At 39.3% G+C, this 18,983-nt stretch overlaps 2 protein-coding genes across 2 annotated transcripts; one reads left to right on the top strand and one right to left on the bottom strand.

The window, feature by feature from the left end:
* Window positions 1–5,134: 5,134 nt before the first annotated feature.
* On the top strand, window positions 5,135–14,195 carry oxtra (oxytocin receptor a). Its single transcript, XM_085273993.1, has 2 exons — window positions 5,135–6,566; window positions 11,508–14,195. The coding sequence occupies exons 1-2, from the start codon at window positions 5,639–5,641 to the stop codon at window positions 11,756–11,758; spliced, it is 1,179 nt and encodes a 392-aa protein (XP_085130119.1). The 5' UTR covers window positions 5,135–5,638; the 3' UTR covers window positions 11,759–14,195.
* Window positions 13,535–17,500, bottom strand: cav3 (caveolin 3). Its single transcript, XM_085273994.1, has 2 exons — window positions 17,258–17,500; window positions 13,535–15,922 (listed from the first exon to the last, which is right to left on the bottom strand). The coding sequence occupies exons 1-2, from the start codon at window positions 17,372–17,374 to the stop codon at window positions 15,581–15,583; spliced, it is 459 nt and encodes a 152-aa protein (XP_085130120.1). The 5' UTR covers window positions 17,375–17,500; the 3' UTR covers window positions 13,535–15,580.
* Window positions 17,501–18,983: the final 1,483 nt, after the last annotated feature.

Below are 18,983 nucleotides of genomic sequence, written 5' to 3'. Positions count from 1 at the left end.
AACAAACTGCCAGTGCAGTACAAGCATACCTGGGTAGAAAAACACACAGTGGAGTACTATCAGTCATGAATTGGCCTCCACAGAGTCCTAATTTCAACATTATTGAAGCAGTGTGGGATCATCTTGAAAGAGAACAGAACAAAAGGCAGCCAGCATCCAAAAAAAAGAGCGTTGGATGCCGTTCAAGAAGCCTGCTGAACTATTCCTGAAGACTACTTAAAGAAATAACAAGAGAGTTCAGGTTCAAAGGTGTTAAAGAAAAAAAAAGTGGTCATAGCAAATATTGAGACTTTTGTAAAGCGCTGTACATTATTAGGAAAACCTGAGCAATATATTCAATACAATAGCACATTCACAAATGTTGTCTTAACACGGTTTATAATGTTCAGATTTTTAAACAATAGTGTGTATTAGTGAGGTCATAAATGGGGTGCTGTACTGGGGAACATTATTTTATTTTACTCCTGCTTGTGATGCAATAAATGTCTGCAAATGAAATCACTGCAGTTAGACTATGTGAAGACCTTTTATTATACGGTATTCTCTGTAGACCAGTCAGCTGTAATTTGCCTCTGAGCTGAGTCTTTTTGAATTATAACATTGTACATATGCAGACTTAATTTGCCATCCTGTTCTCCTTCATCACCCAGACACGGGTAAGTCCTTATGCAAATCCCCTCCAATAGTTTCCAATGAATTTTCTCCTTTAACGTTGCTAATATCAGGAAATTCTAGACCATCATATTTTCCATCTGTAATCTTTCTTACTTTCCTAATGTTTCCATGACGGTCTGTCCTCACCACAAGGAACCTGGACTCTGAGCCTTGTCAATTTTTCTCTCTTCATGGGAGGAAAGATCCGTCTAACACTCTGCTCTGTCACACAAGCCTCTAACTGTTGCAGCCTTCTTTCCTTTTCAAACAATCAATCAAGCACCAACTTCGAACCAGATTTCCTGCTGCTTAGCACTCGAAATGCATTCACAATTATCCACACCTAGTTCAACCCATAAGCACCACTTTGATGATTTGTTGCTTGAATTTTTTTCTATTTTTGACCAAAACTACACAAATTAAACGCTAAATCACAATCAACGAATAAACCGCACACAATACCAGTGTCACATTTCAGTGGCCTCGCCTTTAATAGATGCACAACATGAAGCTGTGTTCTTCAGGCAGCCTGCAGCTCAGACTGAATCTGTGCTTCTTCCTCACATCAAAAGGCTTCATGTCACCTGAGCATATAACAGAATTAACAGCATATTAGGCTGCCCTCGTGAAGCCAACTGTTTCCAAGTTTAGCACCAGGGGGTTTACCCGAATTGAAAACAAAGAGAAAATACCATTGAAACATTTTTTTTTTTGTATTTTAAGTTTAAGTTACAAGCATTACGGAGCTACAGACATTGACGCATAATAAGAAAATAATTTGTTATAACAGTTATTCTGCAAACACAAAGGTGTACAGTAAGGTTGGCTCGCTTTACGATTTGCAGGGTTTTATTATTTCATGCTACACCACAGTTGCTTCAATAGACACTAGCCAGAACATGTTTTTGTTAATATGTCCCGATGAGGACCAATCTGTTCTCAGAATGAGCACCTCTACCTGCAGACAGAAACATAACAGAAATGTATTTTATCTTATTTATTTTGCCCCAGTTTGTTGAAAATTGAGTGTTTATTGAATCTTCTGGTGTTTTTTTTTAATAAATTAAATATCATTTTGTATATATGAGTTTTAATTTGCATATATTTCCTTTTTTGTGCCTTTTTTCCAATTTATTGGTTTCAAATGATATATTTTGCTAATTATTTAGGTTTTAAAGGTCCACACTGGTCATGTAGAAGACTCAAATACTCATGTATGAAATATGATACACTAGTTGTTAAGGGGTTAAAATCTGCATTTGTCATTGTTACTATGGCAATGGCTTTTAAATGGAATAACTTTTTGGGTGTACTGGATTTATTTAACACATCCCTGAAGCTAAGATTACTCCTCTACATACGTCTGTTTGCACAAATATCTTTTACATCGTCTGCCTTTTCCGTAACTCGCTTATAAGGCCCAGACTTGGCAGTGTGGCTTCAGCCTTTCTCTGTTGTCAGATAGCATCGAGACACAACCTCTGACAAACCATCCCCTTAAAGCTTCGCAGCCCTGATGGACTAGGGATGTGCTTTTCATTTTCAGAACCATTTTGCAAACATTTCTCACTTTATTCCACATCTTCTTCCATGAAACGTTTTAGCACTCATCAAACTTTCTGCAGAGCTGCAGATCGTGACGTACTGGATGTACTAAACTTTTCCATTTTCACTTCTGCTATATTGGGACAATTTCTCTTGCTATTCTGTTATTTTCAGACCTCCCCTCTTTCATTACTTGCTGACTCACTCTATGCGTCTCACCAGAGATCTAGTTAACAACCACATTAAATATTTTCACTGCAGATTGCACAGTAGATTCAATTCATCGTTACCCTTCTTTTCTTCTTTATCTTCTTAATTTACAGTCGCTGCTAAGCCATCTTCTTTTTTTTACATAACTGCTTTCAAACTCCGGGGTGCCTCTGCCTTTTTCCAAACCAAAAACCACAAAAGTGGGAAGGACCCTGTGGCATAGATATATTTTCCCACAAGGCTTTCAAGGCTGTGTTGTTGGAAATGTAAACAGCGTGCAGTAGCAGACAAATCCTATTTTTCAATAAACTCTATCAAATAAATCACATAAGAGCATTTTCATATGTTTTTTTTTAATGTGGTCATGAAAAAAGCAAACCTCAGGACTCATTAAGTGTAATCATCTACACTCTGTCGGTTTCACATGGTTAATGGTGTATATTATTTCTCTATCACAGAGAGTGGCACACATTATTTAGTATTTCACATGATGTTTAGCACAAATCCTTCTGTGTTTTTTCTTTTTTTGTCCTTTCATTTCTGCACTAACTCTCCAAATTAATCTATAACAGTTTTCATGTTGATGTAGGACTTGCGCAACACCCTTCACGCTTAAGTAGTATTAATCACCATTGTCATTTGAATCCCTAAATCCCAGTGCAGTGCTGCTCTTGGCAGCACATGTAGGAAGAAAAAAAGAAGTATATGTACAGAGGAATCAGGCCAATGTAACACATGGATATGAACATTTTAAAGGCAAATGTCTTCTTGTGATGGCATCAGCCACACAGGGGTAAATCAGTCCATTTTTTCACCTTATTAGTTTGCTTTGCAGTTTTCTTCATTAATATAATTCATTAATCATTTGGTTAAACCTAACACTGATATTATGAGGCGCGCACATAGTAGCATTGTGTGGTTTTTCTAAAATGTTTTGTTATATTAACTATGTTTCTCTTTCTTTGAGTTACCTGGGTTTGGGCGGTGGCTGTTTCCTGTCTGGGCAAAAGGTGTGGCTGAGGACTCTGGGAACAAAATGCCTGCTCAGCAGGACCAACCATGGGCTTACCAGGAGCAGGGGTGTTTTAGGTTTAGTTAGGTTATTCTGTGCTTAGTTAATATTAGTGTGTGTTTTTGCTTTCCCCCCTATTGTGTGTAAATGGTTTGGCCAAATCATTATAAAAGCTACTCTCACGTGTCTTTGTAATTAGGTCAGTTTGTGAGTTAAGTTGTGTCTCACTTTGTTTTGTTTAAGTTTCTGGAAATTACTTTTCGTGGAGTTATATTTAGTTGACCTCTTTTATGGGCCTGCTAAGTATGTTTTTGAATGTTGTTAATTCTGGACTTTTTGATGGTTAAAATAAAGAAAACCCTTTTTGAAGATACTTTTTTTGCCTCTGTCCTCTTTGCTTTGGCTGCTTGGTCCCTCACACTTATCCCCATGTGTGCGGGGTCATCATTCTGTCTTCCTTTATTATATATACACACATACATATATATATACATGTATGATTATAGAAAGAAGAATAAAAGAAGAAGAATGCTGGTCACATAAGCAAAACCAGTGTTATTCTTGTCCTACTGGACAGTTTAAAGTGACCCTTAGAAAATCAGGAAGACATTTCCAAAACTTAAAGCAGCCGAGTCATGCATCTGGTCTAAGATGCCTTTTGATTCAGGCCAATAAAAAGCGTGCCTTTAAGAATAGCTCTTTGTCAGGTCTCAGTGCCTCTCCTAAACAGCTTGTGCTTCAGACATTTCATATGCCAGCCAGCATTTCCTCCCATTCATAGCCAGATCAGCTTCAAAGGGCGAAGATGATGTCACAAGACTGAAACTATTACCATTTATGGCGTGCCTTATAAAAATGAATTGCTTTCTTTTTCTTTTTTAAATGTCATTTCATACGTACAATCAACACGTTTCTGATTTTAAGTTATACAAATGTGTTTTATGGTACAATTTTTTTTAAAGTTATTCACCCGTATGTGCCTGCACTCACATTCAGCCTGTGAATGAGCTTGTGTTTATTAAACACATGTTTACTTTTCTAGCTGTTCCAAAATTTGACTCTGGGTGTCTTGACGTCAGGATCCCTTCAGGTCTCCAGCAGAATAAAAACATATTTCACTCTGACTTCCCAGGCGGTTTCAAAATATGAAAACAGCTTAATATATCTTCTATATCAGACTTCAGTTTGGAGCTAGTGTTTTCTTCATAGCTTTCTTGATATTAAATCTGACAACAAACAATCTTCATCAATGAGAAAATCACGTCTTAAAACCCACTTTTATTCCTTGGCTTTTAACCTCAGTGAGACTTAGTTTCTTTTTTAATGCAGTAGTTATTTAATTAATGATTTCACTCTTCTTTTATTTGTTTTTTATTTATATCTCATGTAATTTTATTTTACAGTTCCAATGTACAGCACTTTGTGTCAGCTGTGGTTGTTTTAAAGTGCTTTATAAATAAAGTTGATGATGATGATGATGAATGAGGCTGGTTGGTTATAAAATGAGCTCCGTGATTTATTGCAGATCTGGAGGAGAGTTGGTCCTCCGAGCTGCAAACACCATCGACGTTACTACTGAATAGTGCATATAGCCACCTAGTGGTAGTGTTGGTGATGAGTAAGGCTGTTGTCTGTTTTTACTGAACTGGGAATCTTATAATAGGGGCTTATGCTGTAGTGCCGGTCATTCGGATTCTTACCACAGATCACGGTGGAGCTTTCCATTTCTATAGCTTTTCGCCCCTCTCTGTAACATTTTAATTTGCAAGCCTTAATCTTAATTTTGAAAACAGATGAATGTATATTTTCAAGACCACAGCCTCTTAATTGAGAAAGAATGATTTTTGTTTTGGGATGTTACTTTGACCAGTGAGATCCTTATATTTTAGATCCTGTTGTTGGTCGCTACTATTCCCTTCTTCAGCTGACGTTTCTTTTTCAATGGACTTTTTGTGAACTGTTCTATATGATTTAGATAAGTGGAAACATTTGCTTCCCTCTCACACTCATATCCTGCTTTCAGAGGGGGAAATGTATGGGTGATTGAGATTCAAAGAACGAGTTCCTTTCTTTATTATTAAGGAAACATTTTTGAGCAGGGTTATGTCTTGCCACTGGTGAGGACTCACGGAAGACTTAAAGACCCTCCAGGTGACTCTTTCAGCTATTGCATGACTGCACAACCCTGACGCATCTGCGGAGGACGAGACTGCAGCAATGGAAAGTATTTCAAATGAAAGTGACATTTGGCAATTCAATGAATCTTGGAGGAACTCGAGTCTCATTAACGGAACCGGTGGTTTGAATCAGACAAACCCCTTGAAGCGGAATGAAGAAGTGGCGAGGGTGGAGGTGACTGTGCTCGCCTTGGTCCTCTTTCTGGCGCTCGCGGGTAACCTGTGCGTCCTGTTGGCTATCCACACAACCAAACACAGCCAGTCTCGTATGTATTATTTTATGAAACACCTGAGCATCGCCGATCTGGTTGTGGCGATATTTCAAGTTCTCCCTCAACTTATCTGGGACATTACATTTCGGTTCTATGGACCAGACATCTTGTGCCGGTTGGTGAAATACCTGCAGGTCGTTGGGATGTTCGCCTCCACTTATATGTTAGTTTTGATGTCTATAGACAGGTGTTTGGCAATTTGTCAGCCCCTCCGTTCTTTGCACAGGAGAAAAGACCGTTTATATGTCATATTTTCCTGGATCCTGAGTCTGCTCTTCAGTATCCCCCAGATGTTCATCTTTTCCCTGAGGGAGGTTGGCTCGGCCGGGTCAGGGGTGTATGACTGCTGGGGCGACTTCGTGAAACCTTGGGGAGCCAAAGCTTACATCACATGGATCAGCCTTACCATATACATAATTCCAGTGGCCATACTGAGCATTTGTTATGGGTTAATAAGCTTTAAAATATGGCAAAACTTTAAACTGAAAACCAGACGGGAGCAGTGCATAAACCTGACGCCTAAAACCACCAAAAGCAACACACTGGCCCGTGTAAGCAGCGTAAAGCTCATCTCCAAGGCGAAGATCACGACAGTGAAGATGACTTTTGTGATCGTGGTGGCTTACATCGTCTGCTGGACCCCCTTTTTCTCAGTTCAGATGTGGTCTGCGTGGGATCCAGCAGCCCCCCGTGAGGGTAGGATCAATGTTTAAGTTTAATAATATGCCAAGTGCGCGGCAGTGCGCAAAGGATATCGTGCTCCACGCGTCCTTACGCACTTACATTAATTTAAAACATGCTATTCCCATCACTCCTTCTTTTCGCACCATCCACACAGTATTTACAAATGACAATAAAATATATTTATTTATTTATTTATTTATTTTTAATCTGTTCCTCGTTAATTTGTGCACCAGAGCTCGAGTTAGTTGAAACAGACTGAGAAAGAAAACACAATTTAAGCCGTGCGTGCTCGGGTGCTTCGTGCCTTACGTTTTATAATGACTCAAAGAAAACCTGGTTCTGTTTTTACTAGAACGGCAAACTGTACAGGGTGGGGTAAAGACTGGGTAGAGGTCTTACGGTGAAACAAACGCAAAGAAAACAAAACGAGGAAAGATGTCTGTGAAGGTTCTCAGTCATCCAGGTCATCGTAGTCAAAAACGAGGAAAGAGTTTCACATAAACGTTTGGAAGCGCAAAGCCAATGTGAGATATTCACGTGATTTTAACAAAATTACCATTAATATCATTACCACTGATGCACCTGGGAGTACGTAATTAAAAGGTTTAAATGTGTATTGCCATCCTGTGACTGGCACATTCTAGGCAGGAAACCAGTGAATTCATTCTACTGTTTTCAGTAATGTTTTCTCATCTCATAATACACGTTTTTGCGGTTAGAAACATCAGGGCAAAGCAGAGTTTTTCAAGTTTCTTTTGAGCCTCCCTGCACTGCAGAGACTGAGTGATTGCTAATCATTAACCAAATTAGTGTGCACCACCACGCGCTCAGCAGCTTTCATTTGCGCCGGTGGGGTACACTGACATTTAGCCACAATGGCCACTAAACAGCCATCTACTGTATTTGGTCTCAGTGTGTATGGATCTGCGGGACTGTGTCCACACCCACTCAACATCATAAGCTTTAACGAGTCACAATACATTTGCACATCTGAGCGACATTCTTTAAGCAGAAAAGATTAAAAGCACATATCTATCACCTTGGTGATTAAGGAAATTAAATTTCAGCCATTAACCCGAGAGAGTTGCAAAATAATGTGCTTGCATCTCATTGTGAGTAAAAATAAACAGCCAAAGGGCATTGCAAAATCTGTTTGTTTGTTTTTTGTCACTAAATCATGTGTTCTTTAGTGACCATGAAAAATGTGTCCTTTTCCACACAGCACAATAAAATAAAAGAAACTGTCATGATGCCCCCCTTAGTAAATGGGACACATTCTCTGGTGTTACGGTTCTTTCTGTTCTTCTGCTTCTGTGGGTTTGCATTAAAGGGTTCGGCTGACCGGAACTTCCTTAAGCTTCATTGTTCACACCAGATGTTTATACTTACACTTAAGTTTTAAAATAAGAGGCTTATTGCTCGATAGTTTGCTGAAAAGGCTAATTGGTGTAAGGGCACCGTAGTCAGCGTCAGAGAAGCGAGAAAAGAGTGCTTGATCCTGTGAATGGAAAATGAAGTGATTCATTTATTTTCTTTTGCAGAAGGCTCCATCAGTACAGGTTGATGATTGAAAGTGAACAGCACTCAGAAAGGGCAGAACTGGCAGTGACACACGCCAGTGTTCATGCACAAAAGGCAGACAGGAATGCCATCCATGTGTGCGTGTGCAGATACACTTTTCCTTTTTAAGTCATAATAAAAAAATTTTACGTTAACCCAGACCAGACTGCTTAAGAAACAACAGGAAGAGTCAGTTCATTTAATATATGTTTTAAAAAGAATCAGCAAATGGTTGTCAGTTTTCAAATGGTTTAATCATTAATTTCTTTAATCTAATATTTGGTTGGGATACAAGGAGATGACAGATTGTGCTTTGTATTACACTGGACGATTAGTAAGGATCATACAATGGATTAGACTTCCCTAAGTTTCTTGTAGATGTTTCACGTCTCATTTGAGAAGCTTCTTCAGTTCTAAGACCAAATTATGGAGAGTCCCAGGTATTTAAGCCCTAGTGGGAGTGTCCCTTAAGAGGGTCGTTGAATCATTTGCCTCATCACATGAGCCAACAACATTGTCATGCCTTATGAAGCAGGTTTATCAAGAGAAACTCAGGAGAATCTTCTCCAAACACAACATCCCAGTGCACTTCCGATCCAGCCACACACTCAGACAAAACTGGCTCATCCCAAGGACAAAACTCCCAAACAAGCTAAACAATGTAGTGGATTCTGTGCAGTGCAGCGTGGAGTGCTCAGACCTCTACATTAGAGAAACCAAACAGCCTCTCCATAAATGCATGGCACGACATAGAAGAGCCACCTCAACAGGACAAGACTCAGCTGTACATCTGTATCTAAAGGACAAAGGTCACTCTTTCAAGGATGCTATTTTTCACATTTTGGACAGAGATGGTTTGAAAGAGGAGTAAAAGAAGCCATTTATGTCCACTGTGAACGACTATCTTTGAACAGAGGGGATGTCTTATTAAGGAACAACTCCGACTAAGGCTTAAAATTTGGGACTCTCCACCATTTGGTCTTGTAACTGAAGAAGCTTCTCAGATGAGAGGTGAAACGTGTTCAAGAAACTTGACGAAATCCAGTCACTTTTCTTTCCAAGCTCCTTAGACTACGTTAAGCCAAGCAGCTCCAGTGCAGACAGCACAGTGATATCCATCTTCTCTCGCTTAGCTTGCAAAGAAACCAAAGTATTCCCTTGCTGTCATTTGAACAAAGCATTTGTATGCTGTATATGGTTGTGCAGTATACACACATTTAGTGTATGAATATGTCCTCAAAGCTAGTCAGTCTTTTTCCAAATTCCTCCCAAACTACTGAGATGTCAGCGTTATTATTCATGTTAAGGAGACAGGACCTTTCACAGATGAGAATTTGACCATTTTTAGCACCTGGTTAGGCTTATCAAGGCTATTTCTGGAAATGTCATAGGATACTAAAATGTCCCATTCCTCTCAGGTTTGCTAGAAGGACATCAGCAGCATCTGTGATTTCACATTTAACAGCCAGACAGATTTCATTATGTAGAGGACAAAAACAGAAGAAGGTTAAAGCCTGAGTCAGACACTCACAGAATCACCCCACCCCCCAAAAAAAACCAGAAAGAAAATTTAACACAAACATCTCCCCACTGAGCCTGCTGCCCTCAGACACCGGCTCACACTCTATATACTATTGATTAAGAGCTTGAGGAACACAAAGCCCCATTGTTCAATCTCCAAGTGTTACACTTTTTAAAGGACAAGATGTGAAGAGAAAAATGCAATTTACTCATAAATATCACATATTGTAATAATCAAAATGAGATTACTGCTGATGTTTGTTTGCCCACAGGAAAAAAGACTCAGCATTAGGTCATCTCAGTAATGAATTGCTGAGAAGGCTATTATCAGTTGTGGCAGCCAGACAGATGTACCACCCAGGAGATGATGCTTCTTATTCTTTTCATTTGCTGAGTGATTTATTATTTCCTTGTGAAAGACACCAGGAGCTAATTTATTAAAGCCTTTTTGGGAGTAGTTCCTGATATTATTCAGCATCAGTGCAGGCCGTGCTCTCACTGCTCTGATAATAAATGTCTGAAAACTGCTCCAGCTGATATTATGCTCTGGCTGTTTCACACACTATTGCTCAAATCGTAACATCCATGACCCTCTAAAAGGAGTTCTTTGAGTCATAAATCCAACCCTTAATGGCTACCTTTAATCATGCATGTGACTTTCACACCCTTCCAAAGAGCATTTACATAGATTTTTTTCTTTCTTTCAAGCTTAGAAATTGTCATTAAAGACAACATGAAAATGGGAGGAGCATAAACACACTGAAGAAAAGATCAGCAATCAGTGAGATGAGGTTAAATACAGGGTGTAAAGTAATTATATATATTCCATACATTTGTTAAATGTCATGTGAAAGGTGTAAACTTCATTTTGCACGCTTCTGCAGATTACTTAGTGTAAGGTATCATAATGACACTGCAGGGGAGCCATTTTCACTTCTCTTTTTCTAACTGTTCCTCTTTGCAGGAATTCCCTTTGTTTCAGAAAGTCATCACTTTTCTTCTTTAAATAATTCACCATTTCAATTCTTTGTGTTGTATATTCCCCCTTCTCACTCTGCCAGCATCCTGAAACAGGAGCTGTTTTCAGCAGGAATGCATCTCCAGGAATATGTTAAATGTGTCGGCACAAGCAATTTTATTTTTATTTTTTAAAGGAAGCCAAGCAAAAATTACAGATGACTGCAGGTTGGTTTAGTCTGTGGCTGTCATCACATCAAATTTTTTACCCCATCATTAACTTTATTATAAAAAAAAGTATCTTTCAGTTTGTAAGTTTGTTTGTTTGTTTTAGCAAATGAATTAAACTCATAATATGATGATATGAAGGAAAATGCACAAAAGATTTCAAGAAGAAAAACTGCAGATATTTCAATATTATCAACACATCCTCACCTCCAGCTGACTGTCCCCCCTGAGTCTTGTTCTGTTGATTTCTTCTTGTTGAAAGGGAGTTTTTCCTTCCCACTGTCGCCACGTACTTGCTCATAGTGTCTGATTGTTGTGCTTTTTTCTCTATTATTGCAGGGGCTTTACCTTACGATATAAAGTGCCTTGAAGTGATTGTTTTTGTGATTTGTCACACTATAAAAAGAATAGAATAGAATTGAACATGATATCAATATTTATTTTAAATATCACACAGTTATGGTCAATATCAGTGTAACACGGTACCTCATAGGCTTTTGTGAGACATGAAAATATCCACTGTGAAAAAACTCTACTGGGATAAAGACAGCTGTACCGCACTGTCAGCCAGTCAACAGCATCTTATTTGCTAGAATACAAAATTTCACAGAGTAAACAAGCTGCCTTTCAGTCCAGACTTGGCATAAATCTTTCATCTTTGTAACTTTTCTCTCTCCCCACACGCAGCCATGCCCTTCATTATCTCCATGCTGCTGGCCAGCCTCAACAGCTGCTGCAACCCCTGGATCTATATGTGCTTTGCCGGGCATCTGTTCCAGGATCTTAGGCAGAATCTTTGCTGTTCCACCCGCTACCTCAAGTCATCCCAGTGCCACTGTGAGCGTGACTTTAACTCCAGTCACAAGAGCAACTCTTCAACCTTTGCCATTAAGAGCACTAGCAGTCAGAGGAGCATCACACAGACTTCTACCACATAAGCCCCGGGCCCTCCATTCCCCTCCTTGCGCTGTGCCCTCAGCCTTTCACTACGTGCTGTCGACCATAAAATATCCAGCAGTTTGATTTCTTTAATGCCTCCTCACTGATGCTTGATGTTTAGAAGTGGGAAGACAACAAAAGTCTTAATTTTTTTTCTGTTTTATATCAGAGTGAAGTGGGAAAAGAATTGTGATAAAAGGAAATCTTCAGCTGAGTATTCCTAGGGGGTAAAGCGTTGCTCTTTAAAACTCACAGAGAGATAATCACAGACTAAGCTGTATCTTCAGCTGATTTTTTGTTGTATTTTCTTCTTACACTTTTCATTTTAGATGTACAGTATATGTTTGCAATGCAGAAAAAGTACAGTCTTTACAAAGCTTCTAAGCGCCGTCAGCCACAGCATGGGTTCAGTTAGTGTCACCAGCAGAGCTTCTGGATCCTACTTGTCATGTTGTGTTGTGATGAAATTGTTCTTCTGTTGTAAATACTGCGCACCACATTGTTCATTTTGTCACATTTTCAGTGGACTGCATACCTGTAAAACATGTAAAATGTTACTTGAGTTCTTGTTAGATGTGAGATGCCTGTCACTGGTAAATATTTTCAAAAAACATATTAAAAAAATAAAGAATGAAAGCAACCAAAAATACACTTATGATAAAATTATTTAAACACAGCTGGTTAGTTTTCCTTTCGCCTCCTGAAAGGAGTCTAAAAAGATTCTTGGCATAACATTCAAGTTGGGAACATCCTGTTTCAGCCCCAAAATTCAGTATAGGGTTGAGACCTGACCTGGTTGAGACTTTATACACTAATGAGTGACTCATGTTTCTGTCAGATACCTGAAGGCAACAGTTGCTGCATGACATGAAAATAAAACAAGCTGTGACTAAATAACTCTGACGTGTTGACAGTCTGGATTTGTTAATTGCAGCACAATGGTTATCAATACTGGTAGTCAGAAGGGACTTGAATGAAAAGCCAAAACTGTATGATACAATGAATATTATAATTAAATATGAATAAATAATACTGAAAGTACAGCAACATCCCTCAGATGTGTAAAAGGCGAGCTTCATTATTATTCAGCTGCCTTATACTGATCGAGCCAAGCTTTAGATTTAATCTTGAAGAGTCAAAATGATGGATTTGAGTAGGCTAATATTTACCTTGAACACTAATTGGCCACTTTTTCAGGTACAACTGTTCAAATGCTCATTAATGCAAATATTGAATCAATTAATCACATGGCAGCAATTCAATGTATTTAGGCATGTGGATTTGATCAAGACAACCTGCTGGAGTTGGAACCGAGCATCAGGATGAAGAAGAAGATCATACTACTGTAGATGCCACTCCTGTCATCCAAGAACAGGAAATCGAGGCTACAGTTTACACCGACCCACCAAAATTGCACAATGGAAGATTGGAAAAAACATTGTTTGCTCTGATGATTGTGACGGATTCAGATTCCAATCATTTTATTTATCCCCAACTTATTGGGAAATTAAGAGTGTCACGAGTGGCATATAGTGAAACAGAATAAGTGGCTGGTGGTCATTTTGTTGACACTCTCTCCCCCCCAAAAGTTACCCGAGTATTGCTGCCAACCGTATCACTTTATGACCACAGTTATCCATCTGCTGATGACTGCTTCCAGCAGGATAATGCACCATGGCACAAGTTCAACTCATCTCAAACTGGTTTCTTGACCATGACAATGAGTTCACTGTACTCAAATGGCCTCCACAGTCACCAAATCGCAGTGCAGTAGAGCACCTTAGAGATATGATGGAATGAGAGATTTTCATCATGAATGCGCAGCCAGCAAATCTGCAGCAGCTGTGTGATGCTATCATGTCAATGTGGAGCAAAATCTCCAAGGAATGATTCAGCACCTTGCTGAAACTGTGCCACAAACCATTACTGCAGTTCTGAAGGCAAAAAGCAATCTAACATGTACTAGCAAGGTGTACCTAATGCAAAGGCCAATCTTTCTATTAAACAGGTATACATATGTATGGATTCAGTCATTCGTAGCCTTGTTACTGTGCTAATGTTTAAAGCCACTAATGGAACCATTATTATTAAATGACTCATAAATGAGCGGTTATTGACCACATCAATAACTGCTCATTCACAAGTACTTTATGGGTACATTAATTAAAAATAAATATGGAGGCCAATCAGTGTGTGTGATTCTGCTTTTTTAATTTATGTTTCGCAAAAGGCAGAAAAAATATGTAAATGAAAAACTTAGAAAATGAGTATTTATATTTTATACTTTACTTGCTAACTGCCCTTTTTTCCAGTGATTCAGCAGCATTAATTTTGTGCTCATGAAACTGAAAATTTGTTTTTGAAAATAAAGCCCTGCATTTCCTTTTAATCTGCTTTCCAGTGGATTCAACCTGACAATTCAGTGTGAGAATTGTAAAAATCTGTGAAAAGGTTTAATCTTGCAGTAAACATATGTTTACTAAAGTCTGTGAGTTTAAAATGTGTGTCTTGGTTATTAAAATGTGTGATGAGAGCTTAACCTAATTAAGTCTTACAAATTAAGAGCATCATTCTAGTAAAATGAAAGTGATTAAAGCCTTTTTGTTTTAATAAAATGTGGTTGCATAACTACATAAGGCATTAAACAGAGTGATAATGTCTTGAAGAGTCTGCTATTTCTCAGTATTATAGTATGTGGACTATACAAAAGTGGTTTATAGCTAAGAAGAAATGAGTGTGGTGACAATGAATTATTGATCGTGGATCTCAGACACAAAAGAAAAGCACATGAAAGATACACAACAGCAACCTCTGGTGGGTCACAGGTCACAGGTCACCTCTTCCAGAAGGACAGTATCAGTGAAACAGATGTTAGGCTCAGATATTTTCTGACGCCTCTCAGAAGGTTTTGAAAAATGCACACAATACACTCAAACTCTGGTGCAACATAGTCAGCAAAACGATTTTCTGTCCAGTTTAAGGTATTTTTGTAATGTTTTTGCTTCTCAGACTGCAGGTCTAAAAAAAAAGAAAAGAAAAAACCAGAAAAACCAGAAAAGAAAAACACTGTGAAAAATTAACACAGATCTCACAAAGAAATTTTACTTCACTCCAACATATATGTTTAGAATTGACTAAAATACGCAAATAAGCATTTTTATTATTCACCTCATCACACTTTGAATAGAGGAAGTGTCTGTTCGACACATGTATGCATTTGTAAGTCTTCAAAACGACTACTATGTTTTGTACACTAATCAGAAATTAGGGGGAAATTACATCAGAATACACAAAGAAACCGGATCAGACAAAGATAAATTCTTTCACTCACGTTAAAGTATTAACAATAAGATACATTCATTTAATTCAAGTGAAACAATTCCAGATGCAGGATCATACAGCATCAATTTTAAGATGGCCAAATGCGATTCAATAAAGCAGCAGCATCCTCAGGTTACAGCAGTGTCGTGAAGTTCGTTTCATGTGCAGTGAACCAGTAGACATTGTCCGAGCATTTTGTGTAACAAATAATACATGAGGGCGATCGAATCTAGATAGGGCCTTTCTCCAGAAGTGCCAGAGCTGTCGGAGAACCACACTGCCTGCTTCAGCTGTCACAGAACTTCTGCTGGCACAACCCACAGTGGGCATGTCAGGATTCAGATCGATGAGTCAGACACTGGGAGGGTGGGGAACAACATGTCATGTCAAGGTGGAGGAAGAGTATTAGGCAGCAAGCAAGATGCCAAGTCTGGTCTTCTGGTGTATAAAAAGATACTACGCTTCATCCGATCACGCTACAAACACTACTGCAGGAGTTCTTAGACTTCTTTGCGCAGTGCCACGCGAACACTGCTGAAGATCTTGCCCAAGGCTTCAAAGAAGGGATCGCAGAAGGTCTGGATGCAAAGGGAGTAGATGCGGCTCACGCACTGCGACTCAATCAGGCAGCTCTTGATGCAGGGCACCACAGCCCAGATGTGGCAGAAGGAGATGCAGGCAAACAGGAAGCCCCAGAGCAGGGCCACGGGGATACCAAAGACAGCAGACAAAACGCGGTAGCACCAGTATTTGGAAACAGTGAAAGTGGTGTAGCTGAGCTTCCACACCCCATCCAGGCTGTGTGTACCATCAGGCTCTGCAATGACATCCTCAAACTCCACCTAATAAGACATTTTAAAAAGCCATTCATTAATACCGATACATAAGAGAACAACGCTTTCAGAGCAAGCGTCACGCACATGGCGATGACCTGCTTAATAATTAGTAATCATATGCCTCAGAAAGCTGCAGTGTTGGCGCATGCAGAGAAAATAACTGTTTGTAGCACTTTGTGCCTTTCAAACAGAGAAAAACTGAGGAGTGTGTTTAATGCAGCATCGTAATAATTCTAAAAGCTTTATTGCAGCACAAACCGAAGATAAACTCGTGTAAAATTCATGAGAGCTACTTTACATTGGTCTGATTTGGTTTTTAGTTTTCTAAAGTGCAGTCTTGGTAGGCTGCTTTTTCAGCTCAGGCTCAGTGATGAAATGTTATTCAAGCTAGAAAGTGATCATGTCCACATCTAAAGCATTTTCTTTGCTTCCAGAACATTGGTTATGATCAATTTGGGAGTAAAAAGGCTGTTTCCCGCAGAGATAGCGGGGTGAGATTATACTTTGAATGAACAAATGAATGAATGAATGCACTGCTGTTCTATATTTTTCTGCATGGTCTGGGCCATTTCAGGCATTAGAGTACTATTAGAGGCATATGTAAAGCAAAAAGCAGTGTAATTTTAGAAAAACCTAACACGCACGTGGTTCATACATAAGCTGTCAAATCCTCTGAAGGATTCTGTGACTAATTGAAGGATAGCGTTTTCATGGATCATAAATCATTTTGGTTTAATGAAAAAGCAAAGAATATGAAGTGTTAGCAAAGAATTGGATTACATTATAAGTGCTAATTCATCAATAAAAGTACTATCTATGCAGGAGTAAATGGATCAGAGATAGCCCTTACAGTTTGATAAATATTTCAGTTATTATGAGTTACTGTTGTATAATTTTCTGAAAACTGACAAAAGCAAGCCTGTAAATCAGTCATGAGCTTACACACTACACACAATCACAATCCTCATTGTTTAAATGTTTACCTTAAGTCAAACAATATATAATCTAAAGTATGGTGGGTTCTGTCCTTACATAAAGGATTTTGTGGTGAACACATGGCAACAATCACAGTATAAACAGTAACTTAAATAACACATCGTGGCACAGTGTATCAGTTTCAGGCTGTCCTGCCCCTTTCCTAAAATAAACTTTGCGTTCTGCACAAGCAACAGGAATAGCTCTTGGTCTATTTTTTTTTTTTTTGCCGTTACACTCATATGTTATCACTTCTTTTTTTTCCAGCAACCACTTAAAAAAAATCCACATTTCCATACATGCAAAAGCAGGTGACAGATTCTTAAAGCTGTTAATGGCAGGGTGTCGTGTCCATGCTGCACAAACCTTCACCACGTCCTCGTTGATCTGCTTGGGATCTCTGTTAATTAGATCTATCTCTTTGGTGTGGCTGTCCTTCACAAACTTCTCCTCATTAGTGTTGTACTGGTACTGATCCGCCATGGTCGGGCTGCAGGTCCTGGATGAAGAAAGTGAAGATAAACCTTTAATCAACCTGCGCGCAGCAGCCTCAGTTCGCTTCTGACCTGGTATCACTACTGTGCCGCTCCTGCTGACATGCCAGGGGACAGCTGCTGCAGACGCCCTCGTAAAAATGGAGGCCTGACCCCCCCACCCCGCACGCACAGAGAAGGTTTACACTCACACACTTGCACACAATGTAATGCACACAGACATAAAAGGAATGTCTTAAAGGAGAACCCAGGGTTGTGTCACATTTCACACAGGGTTGTTGGGCTGACTGGGCCGGGTTTGCACAGAGGCCCCAACTTCCACTCGAAAGTGAGGCAGAAAGTCTCATCCTGTGGCTTTAGTTACTACACACAGTCTTAAGACTGGAGTTAAGTTTAGAGGATTGACTTTAACATGTTTGCACGTCAACAATCAATGATAACAGCACTCTGTTCCATTAATGTAATGGTAATGTAATTAATTAATGTTCACCTTAACACTCAGACTCATCCTCCATGTCCTATTTTTCTCAGCTTAGAATTTGTATTATAAATTATTTGAGGCACTGTATATTCTTTTAGAGGGCTTGTCGGGAAGGTTTTGACACACAACAGAGTGCTCAAATACTAAGGAAAATACTGCTCCATCATTGGAGGCTAAGGCAGAAAATAGATAACAAAAACAATTTAGCTTTTATATTCTAATCAATATGTTTACTTTCATAATGGTAATCATAACAACAATGTGACTCAGTCATTACTTTCCATACGCTGTGGTACAGAGCATGACGAGCCCACACAAATGCATGTCCTTAGCCTTCTCGTATACTTCTGATTTAGTCACAGCGAATACATAAAATTCAATAGTCCCCAAAATAAAACAGGCTTCAGTCTTAAGCTCTGCAGTTGTTGCTATCAGTCATAGCTTTCTATATCAGTATATTCCCTAAACAAACTCATACACTATTGCTGCAACAAAAAAAGGAGGTGGGGAATAGGAGGCAGCGCAGAGATTGCTGTGATGAAAATTGTTTCAAAGGCTCTTAGCACCACCAGCAGCACCGGCAGCTCTGTGTTGCTATGTATCTCAAACAGTTGCGTGTAAGAGAAGTACAGGAAGCTCGACTGTGGATGAAGGACTGGCATTCCTTGTCCCAGTTTCCTGTTGGTAGAGACGGAGATGAAGAGGGAGAGGTGGAATGAGATCAGAGTGCATGTGATTGGGTGCCAAGCCAATTAGGGGTGTATTCTTGGCACTGAGGCAGACGGACAGAAATAGCTCTGCAGAGAGTCACGGTGGGCATACCTCTGCCTCCATGGGTGTCGGCGCAGTTAGCTGAGACTGCACTGGCTCTTGTCTTCCACTTAATGTACACAGACACAAGCGGGTCTCATGCCTATATTTAGACTCATATAGAATGTAGTGGGTAGAGTAGGTATCACTAGCTCAGGTTATATTACGCACACAGGTGGTGCTCCCTTTGCAATGAGCACTGCTGGGTGTGTAACTTGAGACAAATACAAAATATGATTTATAATGAAATGAATTTCCAATAACAATAAATTCTTACACTTGTTTAATCAAATATTAGGTTTGATCC

This window comes from Mchenga conophoros, linkage group LG5 (genome assembly GCF_057382185.1).
Source record: "Mchenga conophoros isolate Kocher_MC1m ecotype Shallow Benthic linkage group LG5, M_conophoros_male_GT1.1, whole genome shotgun sequence".
Taxonomy (NCBI): domain Eukaryota; kingdom Metazoa; phylum Chordata; class Actinopteri; order Cichliformes; family Cichlidae; genus Mchenga; species Mchenga conophoros.
Note: the sequence above shows the minus strand (reverse complement) of the source record. Positions and strands in the feature narration are given on the sequence as shown.